Raw genomic sequence first — 19,369 nt, forward strand, 5'->3', positions numbered from 1 at the left:
CACTAGGCATGGGAAGCACAGACAAGGAAAAAGCCCCGAGTGCTGATTTGCTCCCATTGTACCAGTGCCAGAGAAAGACAGTACCTTCCGTATCATATCTTAGCATTGGAGTTGAGATGAAAGTCTTTGCTTGAAAAAAATTGGACACAAACCCATCCCCTCTGTTGACAAATTCCCTTGGAAGCAAGAGGGAAGAGCTAGTGCCGCTCAGAGAAGGCAGCTGGCCCTTGTTTGTGCAGCTCAAGCTCCTCACTAGACTTCCCGACTAGGCAAGTGACCCTTCGGAAGTGATGTGCCCAGACAGGAATACAAAGGTGAGAGATATTGAAGAAAATGACCCATTTTTGGTGTGGCGTTTATGCACTGAAATGGTGGAATCAGTGAGTACGTGTGAGAATTTTTGTGGTTGAAAACCGACCAAGTCTGGAGCGCAACGGCCCAGCCACGGCTCATCAGTGAGCCTGGGGGCCCCCGTCGTGGGAAAACTGCAGACTGGCCTGGCTTCCGGAGGCAGGTTCCCTGGGCTGCCAGGACTTGCATTCAAGAAGCGCGAGGAAGGTCATGGCATCTGCAGTTTGGGTCTTCATGCCGATGCCGTTTCTTCTACTGAAAGAGTCTCTGCTGAGAAATGGCACCCCTGGGAAAACTGCCTGAGTACCCTGGGGAGCCTCAGGGTACCTTAGGAGAAGGGCCGCAGGGAGCTGGAAAGACCTGGGGTCTAACCTTAGCTCTACCTCTCAACTGCCCTGCGACAGTGGAGATGTTCCCCTTCCCCACGGCCCTGAGAGTCTGTCTCTCCCTGTAGGGTCTGAGACAGAACACAGGAATTTGCATTTTTTAAAGATTTTATTTGTTTTCAGAAAGAGGAGGAGGGAGGGAGAAAGAGGGGGAGAGAAGTATCAGTCTGTGGTTGCCTCTCACACGCCCCCAACCACGGGCCCGGCCCACAACCCAGGCCTGTGCCCCGACTAGGAATCCAGCCAGTGACCTTTAGATTCTCAGACCGGCACTCAGTCCACTGAGCCACACCAGCTAGGGCAGGAATTTGCATTTTTAACCAACCCCACATGCAACTCCGACACCAGAAACCTGGTTTGGGGCTGTTTCCTACAAGCAATGTTGCCCAGGGTTGAGCATGGACCCTCGAGCCAGACTGCCTGGGTTAATTCCAGCTCCACCAACTTAGGAGCAGAGTACCTTGGGCAAGTTACTTCACCTGCTGCCTCAACGTCCCCATCTGTGACATGGGGACAGCAGCAGTGCCTGTCTCAGGGGGTTACTGTGAGGGTCACGTATGCTAGCTGTGAAGCACACAGGACGGAGCTGGTCACACAACACGATACAAGTGTTATTGTTCTAGAGCCACAAGCCTTTGCAACTTGAAAAAAATTCCAAACAATCAAAAACATGTCCCTGGTTTGGCCAAAACTACTTGGCATCGAAACGTGATCTGAACAGATAGGAGGCTATTAATAGTTGTTACTTATCCCTTTTTCTATAAATATCAATAAACTTACTGAAGAAATACGAGCTTATTGACATTCGATATTGAATGCTACTCCACATCCCCCCAATAGGCATTGCCTAATATACTGTATATTTATCTATTTCCTAATAATCTGAAATATTCTCAATTTCAAAACACAAGGGGTGCCCTGGCTGGCGTAGCTCAGTGGATTGAGCTTGGGCTGCGAACCAGGCATTGAAGGTTCGATTCCGAGTCAGGGCAAATGCCTGGGTTGCAGGCCATGGCCCCCAGCAACCACACATTGATGTTTCCCTCTCTCTCTCTCTATCTCCCTCCCTTCCCTCTGTAAAAATAAATAAATAAAATCTTATTAAAAACAAAACAAAATAAAACACAAGGGGTTCAGAAAAGGGATTGTGAATTTATTTTCCTGTTGGCCAGAACAATGAGAAGATGCGCCATCTGCTGGTTGAAGTGGAGAACCACAGTCACAGGACAGCAGGATGAGGGGAAAAAGCCTGAGGATCAGATAAGCACGTTCCAGAACAATTTTTAGAGCACATTTTAAAATGCCTTCAACGGCTGCTGTGTGGGCAAAGATGACGTCATTTCAGTTTTAAAAAATTCAATTTATTAAAGTAACAAGTTAATAATACTACTCTATGCTTTTTACAGTTCAATTTATAGGTCTTTATTCGTAAATCTAGCAAATGTTAATCACTATTAAGGAGACTCTGAATATCCAATTTATAAACTTAAACTCCTTTAAACATTTCCAAATGCCCTTATACACTTAATATATTTGACTTCCCTTTTTTTGAGCACTTCAATTCCAAACCAAACGCAAACAAAAACACAAAAATACTATTAAAAGTTCTAACAGTGTCTAGTTTCCAATAGTACATATGTGTGTATATATATGCGCATCATTAATTGCAACTTAAAACTGGTCATGAACTCTAAATTTATTAGTTACACATTCTAAATCAAAACCATACATTCCTTCTCAGGTAATTTTTAAGTTGCTTCATCCATTTGCGGAGACTCCCCGACCCCAGAGCAAACCCGGGCCAGGACGCAGGTGGGTTAGCCTCTGCCGCCCGACAGAGCGCTCTCCGCAGTCTCGCCCTCTCAGTGCTCTCGCCCTCTCGGCGTCTGCTCTCACGGACACTCCCTCTGCTTTCCTACTAGCGTGCAGACCCAACGCCTCCAACACGCCTTCCCTTCATCACCATGCCTCCCCATCCAGCCTTCACGCCGGGCTCCACGACCTTTTTTTGTTTAGGGCTGGAGTGAAAACACGTCTGACCTCAAGGGCCGTTGGGCTGGAACGACTCCACTCGGCCGCTCCGGCATGCGGTGGCCACAGACATCACGTCCCGAGCGAGCAGGGCCATGCTCCCAACTTCTGAAATCTGCACTTGGATTTATGTGTGTGGAGAGAGTCTCACGGAATTTAAAAAAACACCCCTTCTACCAGTCTGCACAGAAATTGTCAACACCGGGACCGATTTAACAAAATGGAAAAGGTACTACTTTTGAACAGTTTTTTTTTGGTAAGATTTTATTTATTTTAAACAGAGGGGAAGGGGAGGAGAAAGGGCGGGGAGAGAAACATCAATGTGTGGTTGCCCCTTGTGCATCCCACACTGAGGACCTGGCCCACAACCCAGGCATGCGCCGTGACTGGGAATCGAACTGGCAACCCCCTGGCTCGTGGGCCAGCGGTCCATCCACTGAGTCACACCAGCCAGGGCAGAACAATGTTAATAGATACACGTCACATCAGGAGACAAGGCAATGACTTCGGAGATGGGAGAGGAGCTTAAGCTCACGTGACTCTGGAGACATTCTTCAAGGTAAAGGTTAGGTCCAGGCCTCAGAGGGGGACTACGCAAGTGGGGAGCCCTGAAGTGTAAGCAGCAGGCCTGCTTCTCGAAGACAGTGAGTGTGAAGTGCCCGGCACAGAGCGGGCACTCAGGATACCGAACTGAAGAGATCACTGAGAACTCGGACTCCAGCCCACGGCCCTCCAGGCTGGGTCCTCAGCAAATCTCTGCTAGGTACTGCCGACTGGCCCGTGACCTGCCCCAGCCTAGAAAACAGGTTCTAGCGAAGTTTGCTGTTCAACCAAAAACAACACAGACACCCAGTAAGGTCTCATCATTTTAATTGACTTTAATGATTATTGCTCATCTGCAAGGATTAATATTGCATTCATAAAAATCATTCAATACAAAATAAACTTGATCCTCCCAAGTTGCTCTCCACATGCTCCCTCTGATGCCAGACATTCTTCCACGGTGTCCTTGTTGCATGGCTTGACAGAGACGAAGCCCTTACCTACTGTTCCTATGGACACAGTAACAGACACGGGAGCAGGGGCCGGTCGGAGGGCGGCGGGACCTGGGCCCCCTCCCTCCGGCAGAGCTGACATGATGGACACCCCTGTTGGCCAGGTTACTTCCCCTAAAGGATGTGGTGTTCTGATTGGCTGGTTACCTGCCCTGGGGAAAAGGGCTTGAACCTTTAGCATCTACAGAGAAGCGAGCATGGCCGTACTGGCAAGGAGTGGGAAGGGGCTGGGTGGGGAGAAACAGGAGAGGAAAGGGAAAAAAGTTTGGCAAGACCGTGGTGCCCTGCCGGGGAGCGGCAGGGCGAGCGAGGGCTCTCCTTTCTCATGTTCCGGTTTCCACGTCTGTCTCTCTGGGCAATGGCGGTAGAGAAATGTAAATTCCTAGTACCCAGCACTAACACCTGACCCAGTTCTGAAGGATCACAAGCGCAAACAAGTTGAGGATTTAGGATCCTGGATAATTATACAGGTAAAGCTCAGGAGCACGCAGCTCACGTGACCATGCGGAAGTGCTGGTGAGCGGAGGCAGGGCCAGGGACACGCCCCTCTGACCACTGGGAGCCGCCCTGCGGGATTCCTCCAGAGCGTGAGCCAGGCCGGACTGGCTGCTTTCTCTACACGCACACTTCCCTTTCAGATCCTAGCTCAGAAACGTTTTGTGGCACGTGTCAATCAAAAGTGGTATCACTTCTGTAAAACTAATGTTACGCGGGGCCTGAGGCCCCGGCACGGTCTCCGCAGCTGGCATCCCCTCACCAGGGCCAGGACCTCCTTCCTCCTCCCGCCACACCCACCTCCCTTCACGCAGTTCAGGCTGCAGAAGCACAGCTGTCCAGAAATTTGCTCTTGAGGGATAAATCCTAAAAATAGAGCTCAGTGCTTTATACTGAGTAAAGGCCCGAGGAATTCGCCTTCAGCACAAGCTGTGTGGGGCAGAGCTGACAGAACTGGCGGTTATGACCCCAGTTCATTTTGAAGCTATAAACTGCGGGCTAGGAACAGGGATTTATCCGAGTTTGAGACCAGCACTTCTCCAGACTCAGCTCTGCCCTCTTAGCTCCAAAGCGTTAGAAGAGAAACTGAACCGACTAGCCACCCACGCAGTTCCTCAGCGTTAGGACTAAACATGTGTCTTACGTATTTTTTGAACAACAGAAATAAATGCTGGGGGACGAAATTCAACTTAACAGAGGGCAGTCTGGTTAAAAACCTGAAAAATGAGAGGGTCTGGTGGGAGTGGAGGAAGGGCTGTCCCAATCGGGGGGGCCCCCTGGGTCTGAGCAAACACCACCCACCAGCACGCATCTCTGGGCCAGACGCAGCCCCTCCACACAGGATGCGGGGCGGCGGGGGGCAATCTGGGGGGGAGGGCAACGTAGACCACCTACGTCTGACCCGCCTGGCCGGCAGGTCCCTCCCCTGCTCCTCTGAGGAAGTCAAAGAGCACTGACTTCAGCAGCTACGAAATGGGCTCTTTTAAGGCAATTTAGACACTGCAGATTGTTCCACCTCGAAGGTACCTTACGTTTCCTGCTGATAAGGTACCCAGTTAAGACTAAGTCCCCAGAAACAGTGAAGGAAGAGTCACCTTTCTGGGCTCGGAGAGTAAAACCCTTCTTTAGTGACTAGAGTGAGGACCCCTGAACCCCAGTTTCATCTAAAGAGCCACGAAGCAAGTTCCTGTGCCGTCTGCAGAACTTGGGCAGTGAGATGAGAAACAAGAACGAAATCATAGAAAACACATCGAGAGGAAAGGAACAGGACGAAAATAAAAGTGATCTTTAAAAAGCTTTCTTTGAGAGCTGTGTGGTTCACGTGGGCTGGTCCTCGGGGGTGTGGTCCGTCAGTATCTGGAAGCAGAGAGAGGGCAGCTCAGCCCGGCGCCGCACCTTCCGCGCTCCGAGGGAGGGGAGAGTGCGGAGCAGGCTCGCGTCCAGGGCTCGCTCCAGCCCGGGCTGGGGATCCCTGCCGTCACCTCCCTGTGCTTCCGCAGAGGCTCTGACGCTTCTGACAACGTCACCTCCTGCTCCCTGATAATGAGGGTCAGTGGTTTTCGGCTTGGCCACGCATTCGAGTAATCTGGGGAGCTTTTACAGAATAAGCCTCGGCCCCGTCCCAGACCAATGGTATTAGACTCTCTAGGGGTGGGGCCTAGTCTCCAAAATGGCAGAAAATGTCTACTTCTTCGCATCTGCTGAGAGAGAGAGACTGCCCCTCTGCCTGCCCTGTTAGCTCGGGCGGGCTCTGGAGCGCTTCCGAGCGGGGTGGAATACCAGCTCCGTCCGAGAAAGCTGGCTAGTCGGCCTGGCGTAGTGCCGGGGGAGCGAGAAGAGCTCCTCACTCGCTCTCCCCCAAGTTACCTGTAGTAATTCGGCTTGAATGGCCCGTTTTTGTTGAGTCCCAGATATTTGGCTTGGTCATCTGTCAGCTCTGTCAGGTGGGCGTCGAAGGATGGCAGGTGCAAGCTGGCCACGTACTCGTCTGGGAAGAACAGTGACAGGGGAACAGACTCCACTTCGAACCTGCCTCTGGGGGGTGGCCACTCCCATTTCCATCTGAAGCTTTTCGAGAACGGATGAGGGACGGAAACACTTTGGAAGAACTGACAACTCGAAAATGCGGTTACTTAAAAAAACCTTGACACACTGCCTTTCTAAAGCAGGGTGTTTCTCTCAATTTCCCCCGGGTGCATTTAGAAAGCCACTTGCCAAGGTGATAAACCGGGATGAACTTGCTCCTCCCCAACTTTCTCTGGCAAAGCTTTTGGCTCTACCTCAGTGGCCAACACACCACGCACTACTCTCGCCTTCCGGTGGCAACTTCTTAGCTGGGTCACAGTCACGTTATGCGTCCAAGTGGCCTCTGGGAAGCTCCAAGGGCCTTGTGTCGTTAACATTTATTCAGGATCAGACACAGGCCTCCCATCTTAGGATCAAGGATTTCTAAGCGGCTGGCACAAATTTATTACATTTCCACGGATAAAGTTCTTGGGCTTTACTTTTATGAATGAATTTTTTACAAAAACCAATGTGAGGTAATAAGAACAGTAAGTTTTTCAGCTTTGAGAGGACAGGGCTTTGGGCCGATCAGTTGTAGTTGGGAAGGGGGCGCCACAGAGCAGGAAGGTCAAGAACTGGACGGGCTGTAGTGTACGTCACAGCAGCACAGCACAGCCGTCCCCGAGAATGACGAGAGGTCGTCTGCAAGTCAAACGGCCGATGCACAACCAAGACCACACTTGTTTCTCTGTGTCTCCTTTTGGCCCCGAGCGGTGCTCAGGTGGAGTGGGCAGCGGGAAGGTCACTGAACTTCCCCAGGCCGCACAGAGCCAGCGCATCCCCTCCACCCCTCCCGCTGAGCACTTCCACTCGCCAGCTGCTGTTCTTACTACAGCTCTGAGACCCATGTAGTATTATTCTTGCTTCACTGGCTAAAGAACAAACGGAGGCTCATAGAGATGAGAACTGTCCTGAGGCCCAAAAACGTCAGTGCCAGACCAGGGATTAGAACTCTGACGCTCAATCCCATGCTTTTCGTGCCGCTGCTGCTACCGAACCACGCAATGGGCTGGAGTCAGGAGGGGCTTCTCCTGTTTCCACTCACCCATTTTCTTGGGCAGCAAGTACACATCTTGCTTGTAGCGCCCCTCAGGTGCATTATAGAGCTCTATCAGTGCCAAAGCCTGAGTTGGGAAAAGAGGGTCAGAAAACCCCAAAACCCTTCTTAGTGACACCGCAGGGCCCTCTCCTTGGCGCACGGGTCGAGGCCCAGTTCCACTCATCTCAGGCGGGATGAGCGGGCAGGAGGTCACGTACCTGTGTGGTGGCTGTGATGGACAGGACAAAGGTGGGGACTGTGGAGCAGCTCAGGTTGAGCAGACGGCCCTGAAGAGGGAGAGGGAGCCGGGGTGAGTGGTGCCGTCCCCCTGTCTCATGCCCCAGAGTCATGCCAGTCACACCGGTGCAGGGGGAGCCTTTGTACCCCCGGGCTCAGTGGGCAGAGGAAGAATTAGAGTTCTAGATCGGGTTTCATCTTACTTTCTGCAAGCCCCTGAGCTGACAAGCTGAAGACTCACGTGCAGCCAGGAAGCAGTATGTTACTTGGTGAGAAGTAGGTATTTTTTTGTGTGAGTCTATTTTGGGGACCAGATCATCAGAGAAATGCTGCCACCCAGAGACAGAGGTCAGGGAAGCAGAGGCCCCCACCCCCCACGGGTCTAACTACACAGCCCGGGCTGCGCTGGCGAAGTCCCGCCGTGTGTACCTCTGCCAGGAGGACGACGCGTTTGCCATCGGGCCAGATGACGTGGTCCACCTGAGAACGGACTCGCTCCCACGTCAGCTCCGGGGTGCGGAGGCTGGTCTGAAAGGCACATAGCACGGTGAGGGGCGGGGCCCCCGGAGGCAGAGGGAAAGGCCCAGCCGCCGCAGACGCGCGGGAAGGCTCACCACATCGATCTCCGTGTTGGAGTGGCCCATGTTGCACACGATGCAGCTGTTCTTCATACGGTCCAGGTGCTCCCGCGTCACCACGTTCTTGTTTCCTGCAAGGGAGGGGCGGGCTGAGGACAGCGGTGCTGGGGAGCAAAGGCGCCGGGCAGCTGGCAGTCAGAACACGGGCAGGAGGCCTGCCAGCGCTCCGGAGCGTGGGCACGCTGGGCGCGGAGAAGCGCGCGCCGGGCGACAGCTCTTCGGGCTGTGCTACCTGGCTGTAAGGTGGAGCAGCACAAAGAGCCACCGGGGGAAAAGGCTCTTTGTTCTGGGAAACGTGCGCGGGTTCCGACGGCCTCCTCTAGTTGGGAGGCTCTCACGCGGAGCACGGGTCTCACCTTACGTGAAAGCCGGTCTGAGCTCTTCAAAGGCCCAGCCGAGTGGTCACTGCTCCGGGAGGAGCAGAATGCCGACACTCACCTGTGCAGGTTATCACGACGTCCACCTGCCGGATGACCTCGTTCAGCTTCACCACCCGGAACCCGTCCATGCTGCAGAGAATGGAGGGCGCCGTGAGCACAGCCCGGGGCCAGGGGCAGAGTGCTCACAGGACTAGACGAGCGGACCCCTTTCTGCGGTCAGGCCCGGCGCTCCCCCTCAGGGGCAGGCGGTGAGTGACAAGCCGTGCTGGACTACACGCACCGGCCTCGGACCCCACGCAGGGAGGGGAGGTGCCAAGCAGCTCGAGGAGCGCCCTGGGGTTACATGGAGGGAGAGCAAGCCCAGCCTTCTCCTCCTCCCCAAGGAGCGGTCCCACACCCGACGGCAAACCCAGGAGCTTGGGGTGCGGGCCTGGGCCCGGGCGCTGTGCTCACCAGGCCTGGAGCGCGCAGATGGGGTCGATCTCCGTGATGTAGACGATGGCTCCGAGGGCCTTGAGCGCGGCGCAGCAGCCCTTCCCCACCTGCAGAGCACGGGGAGAGGGCCGGCCGTCAGGCCCCCCGAGGCCTGGGGCCGGGGCTGGGGGCTCCTGGGGAGGCGGGAAGTCCTTGAGACCACCCATCCACTGGCGGCCCGTGCAGGGGGCGCCACCCCAGGCAGGGCAGAAACGGATCCAGATTAGGCTGTGACTTTTCGTCGGACATTCCATGTCTCACAGCGAGGGCTGGGGCTTGGGACAGGAGAAAAGGGACGAAGGGAATGCAAGTGTCACCACTAGGGAAACGAGGCCGGGAAGAGTGACTGCCACCTCTCGTCTCTCGGTCCAGAAGGACCCGCTAGCTCCCTCAGACACACCGCACCCAGCGGCTCCGGAACCCTGGCTGGCCGTCGCCGACAACGGACGACGGACGACGAAGCCCCTGCGCCCGCCCTAGTTCAGAGAGACCCGGCCACACGCCACCTCGGAGTCTGCCCCCGCTCCACGGCCGGTCGCTCGCGGGGCAACGAGGGGGAGTGACGCCAACTCGCCGTCCCACCAGAGCAAGTGGTAAAACCTGGAAACCCCACTCGTTCTGTGTGTCTTTACCCAGGAGTCTGCATGAAGGACTTCTGCTAAATGGAGCACGGTATCTAGGAGATACGTTAAAGCTCGGATCGGCGACGCTCCCTGCGCGCGCCCCCCCGGACAACCCCCAGTGAGTCCGGAGAAGACAGGCACCGGGCGGCTCCTCACCTCGCCGTAGCCGCACACCACCACCTGTTTCCCTCCGAACATCACGTCCGTGGTCCTCTTCAGGCTGCAGGGACAGACAGGGCTCAGTGCGTGCACTACCGGCTTGAACACAGCCCCTCCGCGCACAACGGAAAGACCTCCAAGCGGAAGCTGGCTGGGCTCTGTGTGAAGTGGGCCGCCCCCCCCCCGAAGCCAAAGGAAAACTGGGGGACAGGCCCGGGCCGGCACAGACCGTTCCGCACCGCAGCCCGCGCCCGCCGCGCGTGAGCTCCAACGGCTCCGCGCTCCAACCCACCCGTCCAGGATGGACTCGCGGCAGCAGTACAAGTTATCGAACTTCTGTTTGGTGACGGAGTCGTTGACGTTCATGGCGGGAACACAGAGCTTCCCGGCCTTGGAAAGCTGATACAGCCTGGGGGGGCGGGGGGGGGGCGGTGGGAGGCCACAGAAACAACACAGTCAGCTGGTAGAGCAGCAAAACCCGCCCGTTCTCTTCCGACCCCACGCTGCCCTCCCCGGCCCGGCCACACCCAGGGAGGGGGGTGACCACGACGGCACCCGTGTCATCCCTCCTCACTTCATTTTCTCCACCCCGCCCCCTTTTTATGGAAGGAAAAAAACGTCCTTTCAGTTGAAGAAACTGACCTCCCCCACAACGGGGATGTATCTCCCTAGACCAGCACTTCCCCAGTCTCCACGGAGCCCACGCCTCCGTCCGATAAGCGAGATGACCAGTGACTCTGCCCCGGCTCCCGTGTGCGCGAGGGCCCGGGCCGCGCCCCCAGCGGGCAGAACTCTTCGCAGGGGTCTTTTAGGGGCTCTGACAAGCCAAGGGTATTTTGCCCAGTGTACTTGGTGTAGTATGTCTAAAGTACTGTTTTACAATAGAATTTTTTCCGGTTCCAAATATAAGATTATAATACAATATTGAATCCAGTTTTTCAAGATACACTCACTCCCTGCCTCCCCCGCTGGCTGAGAATCGCAGTGGAGTCGGCGGGAGAGAGAGATGTGTAAACCAGAGCCCAAAGGAACTTCCTCTTAGGGTCTCCTCGGGTGCTCCAGTAGTAAAAACTCAGGCAGCCTCCTCTAACAGAAACACTCAGACTGAGCCCCTGCAGGCCCGAGACGCGGCCCCACAGCTGAAGAGGGACCAGCAGCCCGTGCTGGGGCGAGGGCACGGGGCAGCCGCCGCGGCGCCCGTTACCTGTGAACGCCAGTCACGCTCTCCTCCACGATGCCTCGGATCTTCTTGAACACGTTTGGGTACTTCTTATACACCCAGTGGGTCAAGTCTCCCCCATCGTCCAGGATCTGCAGAACAGCCAGGAGACTTCCGTGGGCATTCCGGCTGCTAGCGCTGGGGGGACTGTGAACCCGCTTTCCGCACTGGGGCGAGAGCCCTGTGTGCTTTGGAGGGGCGCTCCCCGGCGCTCCCGGGAGCAGGTGCAGACAGCGGGAAGAGTCGGGTTTGCTGGTGTAAAACGGCTGGAAGGACTCCTGGGTTTGCTCTAGGCTCCAGCGGCAAGTGTCGGGCTAAGGGCGCACTTGTGTCTAGTGGAGTCCGGACCCGCAAGGCCACGCCGCGCGCAGGAGAGCCCCGCTCCGGGGAGGCACCGCGCCGGGTTCCTGCCTGCCGCCTTGTTCTGCGGCCGAGCCGCACGTGCTCAGTCAGCCTCACCCCGCCCCCCTGCCCACTCGGCGCCCAGACCCTCTCCGAAGGGCCGAGTGCTTCGGTGACAGAGCGCGCGAGGCAGACGGGACGCCCGCGCCACTCAAGGAACCAAGCTCCGAGGGCAAGGAAACGACCCCACCGCCCGAGCGCAGCGGGGCGCGGGGTTACCATGTTGGGCTGCCAGCCGTCCGTGCTCACGCAGCGGTCAATGCACCACCAGAAGTCGTCTTCCGACTCGCCCTTCCATGCGAACACCGCGACCCCTGCACAGACGGACACAGGTCAGCAGCCTCTCCCGTGGGCACGTCCTACGCCAATGGCACTTTCTGAGAGCCCGGTGGAGGGAAAACCACCCCGGAGGTGCAATCACTTGGGCAGGGCAAAGAGTCAAAACAGCGCCTGCAGAAGTGAGATCACACATCCACGTGACCGAGCACGACACAGGACGCTGTCAAAGGGACACAAGAAGCCGCTTCTGACGGCGTTGTGCTTCGGTTGTAAAACTGTGCACGTACTGAGACTTATTTCATTTCTGTCAAATGTGAGTAGAGAAATGAAAAAATCTGTCAAATACTATCATCTCTGTAGCACGCCTATGGTGTTTTATTTCGGAACCCCCTAAGTTTTTTGCAATAAACACCAGAAAAGAGTAAATAACGAAACCTGAAGTGTTACAAAGTTGCTCTCCGAGCATCCCGGGCAGAGGGGAGGTCCTTACGCGGTGCTTTTCTTCTGAACATTTTAACACTAACAACCGTTTCACGTTTAATGGGATTCCCAAGTGGTCCATGTATTTTCGAAGTAACAATGAATACAAAGATCTCACACAGTATCAACCCAGAAGGCACTGCGCGTGTTGTGATGAGACTGGTGGTGAAGGGAGGCCCGCTGAGCGCGTGTTTCTGTATAGCTCATGTGGTTTAACATTCTTCCGCGTTCATTCAACATCAGAATTGGGCACTTCCCCCAGGTAACTGGATTCTTTTCCAAGGTCACTGTTAATGACCCTATGATATATCATCATGGGTCTGAACCTTAATTTTATTATCCGTGTTCTTCCTGCTGCTGCTTTTATTGCCCTCCACATTTTACATGGCACTGTAAAGACAACTCTGATACATAAAAACTACGTTTGGGGCGCTGTTTTGAGGCAGAGCTGGTGATGACGACGACGACAAGAAGCTGAACTCACCGGCCTCGGCCAGCGCTGCAGCCACTTCGTTCTGCGTGGAGTAGATGTTGCAGGCAGACCAGCGGCACTGAGCCCCCAGGGCGCACAGGGTCTCGATCAACACCTGTGTGGGCGCACAGGAGGGCAGGGTGAGGGAGGGGAGGGCCGCCGGGAGCGGCACACCGGAACACCACACCCAGCAACTCTGGCAGGCCCGACACGGGGAGGTCACAGGAGGTGTGATCCAGTGAGACAGCACATTGCTATCTGGCAGCCCCCAAAAGATGTTTCTGAGGTCTCGACATTTTTGTAACAATCCTGTTTATGCAAATAAATAGTAATCTATTTGCATAGATTTATGCAAATCTAGCTCTCCCGATGCCAGGTCTGTGAAAAGCAGGTCACACCCAGACAGACAAAGCAGAAAGCCCCACCACTGTGGACAGGGCAGTTCCATCTGATGGTGAGCAGCATTTGGAGGTTGGATAGACAGGGAAGGAAAAGCAAGTTTAAAAAAAAAGGTGCTCTTTCCCCCTCCTCATCAGAAGTTTCTCCGTTTTCTCCCAGCGAACTCACCGCGGTCTGGGCTGTGATGTGTGTGCAACCCACTATTTTAGCACCAGCCAAGGGCTTCTCCCCCTGAGCGCGTTTCCTGAGTGAAATCAGAGCAGACATGTCTGTGAAAGAACAGAGGGTTTGAGCTGCGCCTGCACGAGCACCAGCAACGATTCCTGCACGAGCATCAGGGAGGGCGGGTCTGGGTCCGGAGCCACGGGTGCGGGGAGTCAGGAAAACCCTGAGCCTGTTTCTGGGGAAACTGGCAGCATCACCAGCAAACAACAGGGAGGCTGTCACCCATTCACTTGGAATGTCTCTCTTCTGCTGTTTCAGACTTACATGCAAAGGACTAAACAGAGAACGAATTCTCAAAACTGATCGAATAGAGGGTGTCTCCTCCTTCCTCTGGGAGGACAGGGGAGCGGCCACAGCGCTGGCTAAAGGGCTCCTACACGTGACCAAACCACAGATCCAGGGGAAAGCCTTCCCCGCAGCGGCAGCCACTTGCCCCCGTTTTTCTCTGCGGTCTAACCCTGTCCTCCCGGTCAGCCTCTCTGGCTCCCATTCCCCTCCCAGGACGGAGCGCGCTTCAGTGGGAAAGCAGCGCAAGGGTACAGAGACGGCACTGGATGTGGGATGGAGAAACCAAGACTTAACTGTCAGTCACTTTTACTCTTGTCCTAGCAGAGGGTGCTCGGGACTGAAGGCCAAACGAGGCCCTAGGTCACCCCGTCCTGCTGAAGACCCCCGCCACCGCAGCTTCTGGGAAAGCCGGGCCCCAGAGACAAGCAGCTATGGCCCCAGAGACAGCAGTGGCCCCAGACTTGCTGACCCCGCAGCCAGGTCCCTAGACGTGGTGCTGTGGGGGTGGGGGGACGGAAACTACTCTCTGTATTATTACCACGTGCTGGGGAAGCAGGGAGGACGAGAACAAGAGCCCGGAGGCCGGGCTCCACACACAGATCTGACTGTACGTGAGCCCCGGATCCTGGCTTTTCCCAGGAGACCTCCAAGTTAGCGTTCCAGCCTCAGGTGGTTTGTTGATCCCCGCCACCAGTAAGAGGCTGCTCCCGGCCCCACCCACGCCCCTCCTTTACCTTGCTCCGCAATCTCAATCTCCCGGCGTCCAAATTCTGCCTGCTTGATGTTCTTCACGCAGAAGTTGCTGCTGCCTTTGGAGTTGGTTTGCTGCTTCTCCCGGGGGGAAACCTCGTCATCAGAGCTGTCTGTGTAGGACGCCGCTAGAGCCGGGAAGGAGAGACGAGGACAGAGAAGCCTCGATGGCCCCGACTCCACCGAGTGCGGGCCCCGCGGGGCTCCCGTTTCCGTTACGCCCACGCTCCTCCGCGCTCCCCCAGGGTCTCATAGACAAGGGGGGGCGGGCAGGGGCGGAACTGCTGGGCCCACTCAGGGCTCTGGCCCTCACGCCCAGCCCACTAGACGGTGCCGTTGGTGCCTCTGATAAGGAGCGACTGACTCCCATCTGGCACCAGTTTCAGTGAATCCCAGATGATGAGGATACTGCGTCCCCACCCGAATTAGAGCCAGACTGTCAAAAATGGGAGACTAATTTAGGGCACCTAAGGAATGCCACTTCTATAAATCACCAGTCTTAAGCATCTAAAGCATCTAGGCCCCACCCCCAGAAATCCCCTTCAGAAGGTCTCAGGTGGGACCCAAGAACTGGCATTTCTGCCATGTCCCCAGGTGTGGGTCGGAGGACCACACTCTGAAACCACGAACACGAAGGAAAGCGGTGAGATAGTCTCACAAGGGCCTCTGCACTAGGCTGCGCCGAGGAACATGGCGGTGGGAAGAAATGACACAGCAGGTGAGCAGCTCTGGCTCTGAAGAGCGGCTTCACGTGAGAGCTGCAAGGTCCTTGCAGAGAGACACGCAGGAGCGCACACAACCATCCCTGCTCGGCTCCCAAACCACGGTGTCCTGTCGGACTCGAGCGTTCCCCCGACCGCCGTCCCTGCCGCTGCGCCGGGCTCTCCTACTCGCTGCCTTCTGCGTACCCCAGCGAACGGACCCTACCGGAGGGGCCTGCCCCCCCAGGACAGCCCGACCACGTCACCAAGCTTTCAGAAATGCTCTCGCAGGTTCCTGTCACACGCGGCCTCTGAAGCCTCTGTTACAGCTTTCTCCGCTCTGTCCATCCTTCCCCCTCCTACGGCTCAGTCCTCCACCACTGGCTCTGTTAGCTATGAGCAGCCAGCCTCCTTGTCACCAACCACCTTTCGTACCCGTCGCTCCAAGACGAGACACCTTTTCATTTATGACAGCCACTACACTGGAACCCCTTCTTGCACACAGGCCCGTGGTGAGTCTGTACGTTCATCTGTCTCAGTACTTAACCTTGGGTACCACCATCTGCCCCTGTCCGCCCATCTTGTCTGTGCTGGGTTATCAGGCACAGGGTGGAAAGTAAGTTTTTAAAAATGTGTTTGTTTGTTTACATTCCTTGCACCTAAAGCCCTGTCTTTAATGTTAACAAGACGATACAAACGATATTCCAGCAAAAGACAATGGCTTCAGTATAAATCTCTTGGTTGCCACTAATCACAGCCTCTGACTGGGGGCGAGCTTCTGAATCTTCGAGCAATGCTTCCTCAGCTGAACGCGGGGGGCCGGACGCGGTGCCCCTGTGCACCTCGCACGTGGGTCCCCCCAGCACGCAGATCCTGAGGGCCTATGTCCTCTCCAAGTCAGTCCTCCAGGGCCCACTGGGACGGCGAGAAGGGCCCAGCAGACCACCCACACGGGGCTGAGGCCAAAGAGAAACAGAGCCAGGGCCGTCTGAGCGGTGGGAATCCTTCCCGCTCCGGGGCGGGCAGCTTCCACAGAAAGGATGACCCAGTAAATGAAAGGAGCAAAGTACTAACGTTTATTGTTACAACCCAAGAAGTCTTGGAGACAAGAAACAAAGAGATAGGAAGCAGGGGATATCTCAAACAAAGAACTCAGGAACTATGCTTTCAGAATGCCCCTCTTTCCAAGGCCAGTTCCGTCAGCCTAAATACCGCTGATCTCCCTCCTCTGGTAGTGTGGCGGATGGACAGACGCACGTGGGAGTGGGGACTGGCCCCGAGCGACCCGCCAGGCCCTGGCCACAGACCACACAGGGAGAAAGCCCGGGGAAGACAGCCTCGTGATGACGGGAGTGTCCCCAGCGACAGGCTGGCTGCGACACTCTGGCTGCCCAAGCGGTCGGAGCGGGCTCCCTGCACACAGCTGGGCGGCGCTGCCAGGAGGCGCTGCTAGGCTGCAGGGAAGGGCCCCGGGCGGGGGCGCTCGCCTACCTGAGCTGTAGCTGTCCGTGGAGGACTGCGAGATGGACCGGGACAGGGACCGGCGGCCCGTCTTGGTGGGGAATTTGGTGAACTCCTGCATGTCATCAGCAAACTGGATTTGCTGTAAGAGGAAAACAAAAACGTTGAAAGCTTACAAGGATTCTGTGAAATGTCCCATTTTTAAAGGCCACAGGGAGTCTTCCCTAGAAGCTGCCATCACGTAGCACCTACCACTGAGCCCACCGCTCTTCCCACCAGAACTGCGGGCGGCAGGGGCCGCCTTCCTGCTGCTCCCAGAGCGACAACCACTGTCTCTGCCCCGCTGTCGCAGCGGAAATGTCGGCACCTGTCCAACTTCCCAAGTTTTCCTTCCTCTTCTAACCTTGGTACATTAAACCCTTTAACCTCCCTCCCAACTCTTTCAAAGCCAGGCATATTCTCCTAGTGCTTCTGCTTGCTTGTTCCTTTTCCAGAACGGTCTCCTGAAGCACATCCTTATCCTGAAGACAGCAGGGGCCCTCCTTCTGGGAAGAATTAGGAGAGGCCCCAGAGCGGCGCTGTGCTCCCGGGTGCCAGCAGTGGGGGCCCATTGCACCCCTCCACTTCACAGCGCCAGTGTGGCATCCCAGAGCCTTGCGTGTGCAGTGACACACCAGGACACACGAATGGAAGAGACATTAGAAAACATCTGCACACCACAGTGAATTCTAACTGCTCAGGACTCGGTGGGAGGGAGGAGAAAGTCACGACCCAGTGAGCTCTGCCTTAAAAACTTCCTTGAGTGAAATGAACCAGAACTCCGTAATTGTTTGAAAGATATTTGGAAAACTGGCTTTAAGCAACAGCAAATAGTTTATAATTAATATTATTTATAGGCAAATTAATGGCTGTTTCTCAAGAGTATGAAGACACCTTCTTCTATAAACCTTCCTCCTGAATTCCTCGTTAAACCCCGATAAACCCTCTTTAAAACTTCGGCCTCCTGACAAACAGCGGGTTGAGAATCTGAACTGAGATTTTCCTCACAGCCCGACTGACCAAATCTGCAAACGTTTCCATGGAGAACCCATTAAGCTAAGTCTTCAGCAAACACCTCTGGAAATGTACGCTATCGCAGGTTAAAATCTCTCCAGCAATGCTAGCAACATGGTCGCAGCCCCTTTGGAGCCAGGACAGTGAACTGCCCATTTGTTACAGCTCCCAGGAGCCCCTCCGCCGTCCCGAGTGCTCTCCAGCCCAGGCCTCGGCTGTGGCCGCGGCGGCCTGCGAATCAGGCCGAAACGTGCAGCCCAGGCAGGAGCGGCTGGTGGGAACAAATCGGTTAGTGAATTAGTAGGTCTCCACGGGGAATAAAGCCGCAGTCAAAGGGAACACAGATATGGGGTTCACACCAGGAACAAAAGCAGAGAATCCCCTCGCAGTAACAGCCACTACGTTAGGGCAGCAGGCCCGACAGAAACACCCACGAGTATTTCCACTTAAACCCCACTCTGGCTCGACATCCGACTGGCTTGTTTTCTTCCGCAGGCCACGCTGCGGAACCAGGGGCGGCGGGGTCCACAGCCTGCTCTGCTGCCGCGGGGCAGAGCGCGGGGGCAGGGAGATCAAGGGCTGCCGGTCCCACCCTGCAGCCCAGGGCCGCGCACACGGAGAGTGTTCAGTAACTCTCTGTAGAATAAGTGAGCCCTGCACCTGTCTTCAAAGATCAATTCAGTAAAATTTCAAAAATAAAAAGTGACTGCCAATAAAGATCCAAGCTAAACCACGTATAGTGCACCACAATTTCTGAAGCATCTTTTTCATTTTAGGTGCTACAACTTTAAATAGCTTGAATGTCTAAAGCAAAACTGCCTTTCCATTAAAAAAAAACAAACAAAAAAACCCCCCAGAACTCAAAAAACAAAAAACACCCCAAACCCACTGAAGTGGCCACAGCTCAGCGCCTACCCTTCCTCCGGGTCCCCAGACAGGACTTCCTGCTGAGTGTTCACGTGACGGCTGCAGTCGGCAAAGCCGGTTTCACCGGACGGACAGATGGACGGATGGGCACGGCATCAAGGTGATGCCGACCCTCGCCCCAGTGCGTGGTCGTGTTGGTGGCAGAAATAAACACACCGTCAGGAGACCACTGGTGCCGTCGGAGCCTCTCTGGAGGCAGCCCTCCCTCCCCGGCCTCCCCGCTCCTCGTGCAGCAGCCTACTCCGAAGCTGCGCTCTCTTCCTGGCTGTTTCGGCTCCCTCCTCCCGTTCACCTCTTTTCAAAAGGTTCTCCGTACATTCCCAGGCACCGCCTACCAGAGGTGGGGGTGGGAACCGCAGTAACATTTGCAGTTTTTTATATAAAAAATAGAGGGGCAGCTGTGGCCAGACGGAGTGTGTTTCTCCTGCACCCTAAGAACTGAGTCACGTTCCACCTCACATTAACACAGGCCATCGGTCGCCTAAAGCTTAGCAGCTCTTTCCCGTCTAAAGACATTAAGCTGTGAAAATAAAAATATCAGACTGTGCTGCAAGCAGCTTATGATCAGTGCAGAGCCCCACCTCGCAAACGATAAACACGCCCCGTACTCCCAGTGGGCGGAGTGGGAGCTCGCGCCGAGACACGGACGGGCGGCTGTCCGTCCCTGTCGCTCTTTGATCTTCTCCCTGCTCATAAATAGGGGACCCAGCGACACAAAGATGCTCGATGACCTCGTCTTCTCTCCCACCGCAGCTAGGAGCCCTGTCCTCCCCCTGGCGAG

The 19,369-nt window shown here is 55.5% G+C and overlaps 1 protein-coding gene across 2 annotated transcripts in view; it reads right to left on the bottom strand.

Moving 5' to 3' along the window:
• Positions 1-3,621: 3,621 nt before the first annotated feature.
• Positions 3,622-19,369, bottom strand: part of AHCYL1 (adenosylhomocysteinase like 1) — a 33,378-nt gene continuing 17,630 nt past the window's right edge. Inside the window, exons 2-17 of one of the 2 annotated variants that reach the window (XM_045817083.1) lie at positions 16,639-16,750; positions 14,431-14,574; positions 13,352-13,452; positions 12,797-12,899; positions 11,773-11,867; positions 11,137-11,243; positions 10,225-10,341; positions 9,930-9,993; positions 9,130-9,218; positions 8,735-8,805; positions 8,273-8,367; positions 8,088-8,186; positions 7,640-7,708; positions 7,428-7,506; positions 6,185-6,305; positions 3,622-5,674 (exon numbers count right to left, since the gene is read on the bottom strand). In XM_045817083.1, the coding sequence (XP_045673039.1) occupies positions 5,668-5,674; positions 6,185-6,305; positions 7,428-7,506; positions 7,640-7,708; positions 8,088-8,186; positions 8,273-8,367; positions 8,735-8,805; positions 9,130-9,218; positions 9,930-9,993; positions 10,225-10,341; positions 11,137-11,243; positions 11,773-11,867; positions 12,797-12,899; positions 13,352-13,452; positions 14,431-14,574; positions 16,639-16,750 (1,473 nt within the window). In that variant the 3' untranslated portion in view covers positions 3,622-5,667. Of the gene's footprint in view, positions 5,675-6,180; positions 6,306-7,427; positions 7,507-7,639; positions 7,709-8,087; positions 8,187-8,272; positions 8,368-8,734; positions 8,806-9,129; positions 9,219-9,929; positions 9,994-10,224; positions 10,342-11,136; positions 11,244-11,772; positions 11,868-12,796; positions 12,900-13,351; positions 13,453-14,430; positions 14,575-16,638; positions 16,751-19,369 lie in introns of those variants that run through there. The other variant, XM_045817084.1, reaches the window with a different exon arrangement.

This window comes from Phyllostomus hastatus, unplaced genomic scaffold (genome assembly GCF_019186645.2).
Source record: "Phyllostomus hastatus isolate PE091 unplaced genomic scaffold, TTU_PhHast_1.1 phas_scaffold_216, whole genome shotgun sequence".
NCBI classification, from domain to species: domain Eukaryota; kingdom Metazoa; phylum Chordata; class Mammalia; order Chiroptera; family Phyllostomidae; genus Phyllostomus; species Phyllostomus hastatus.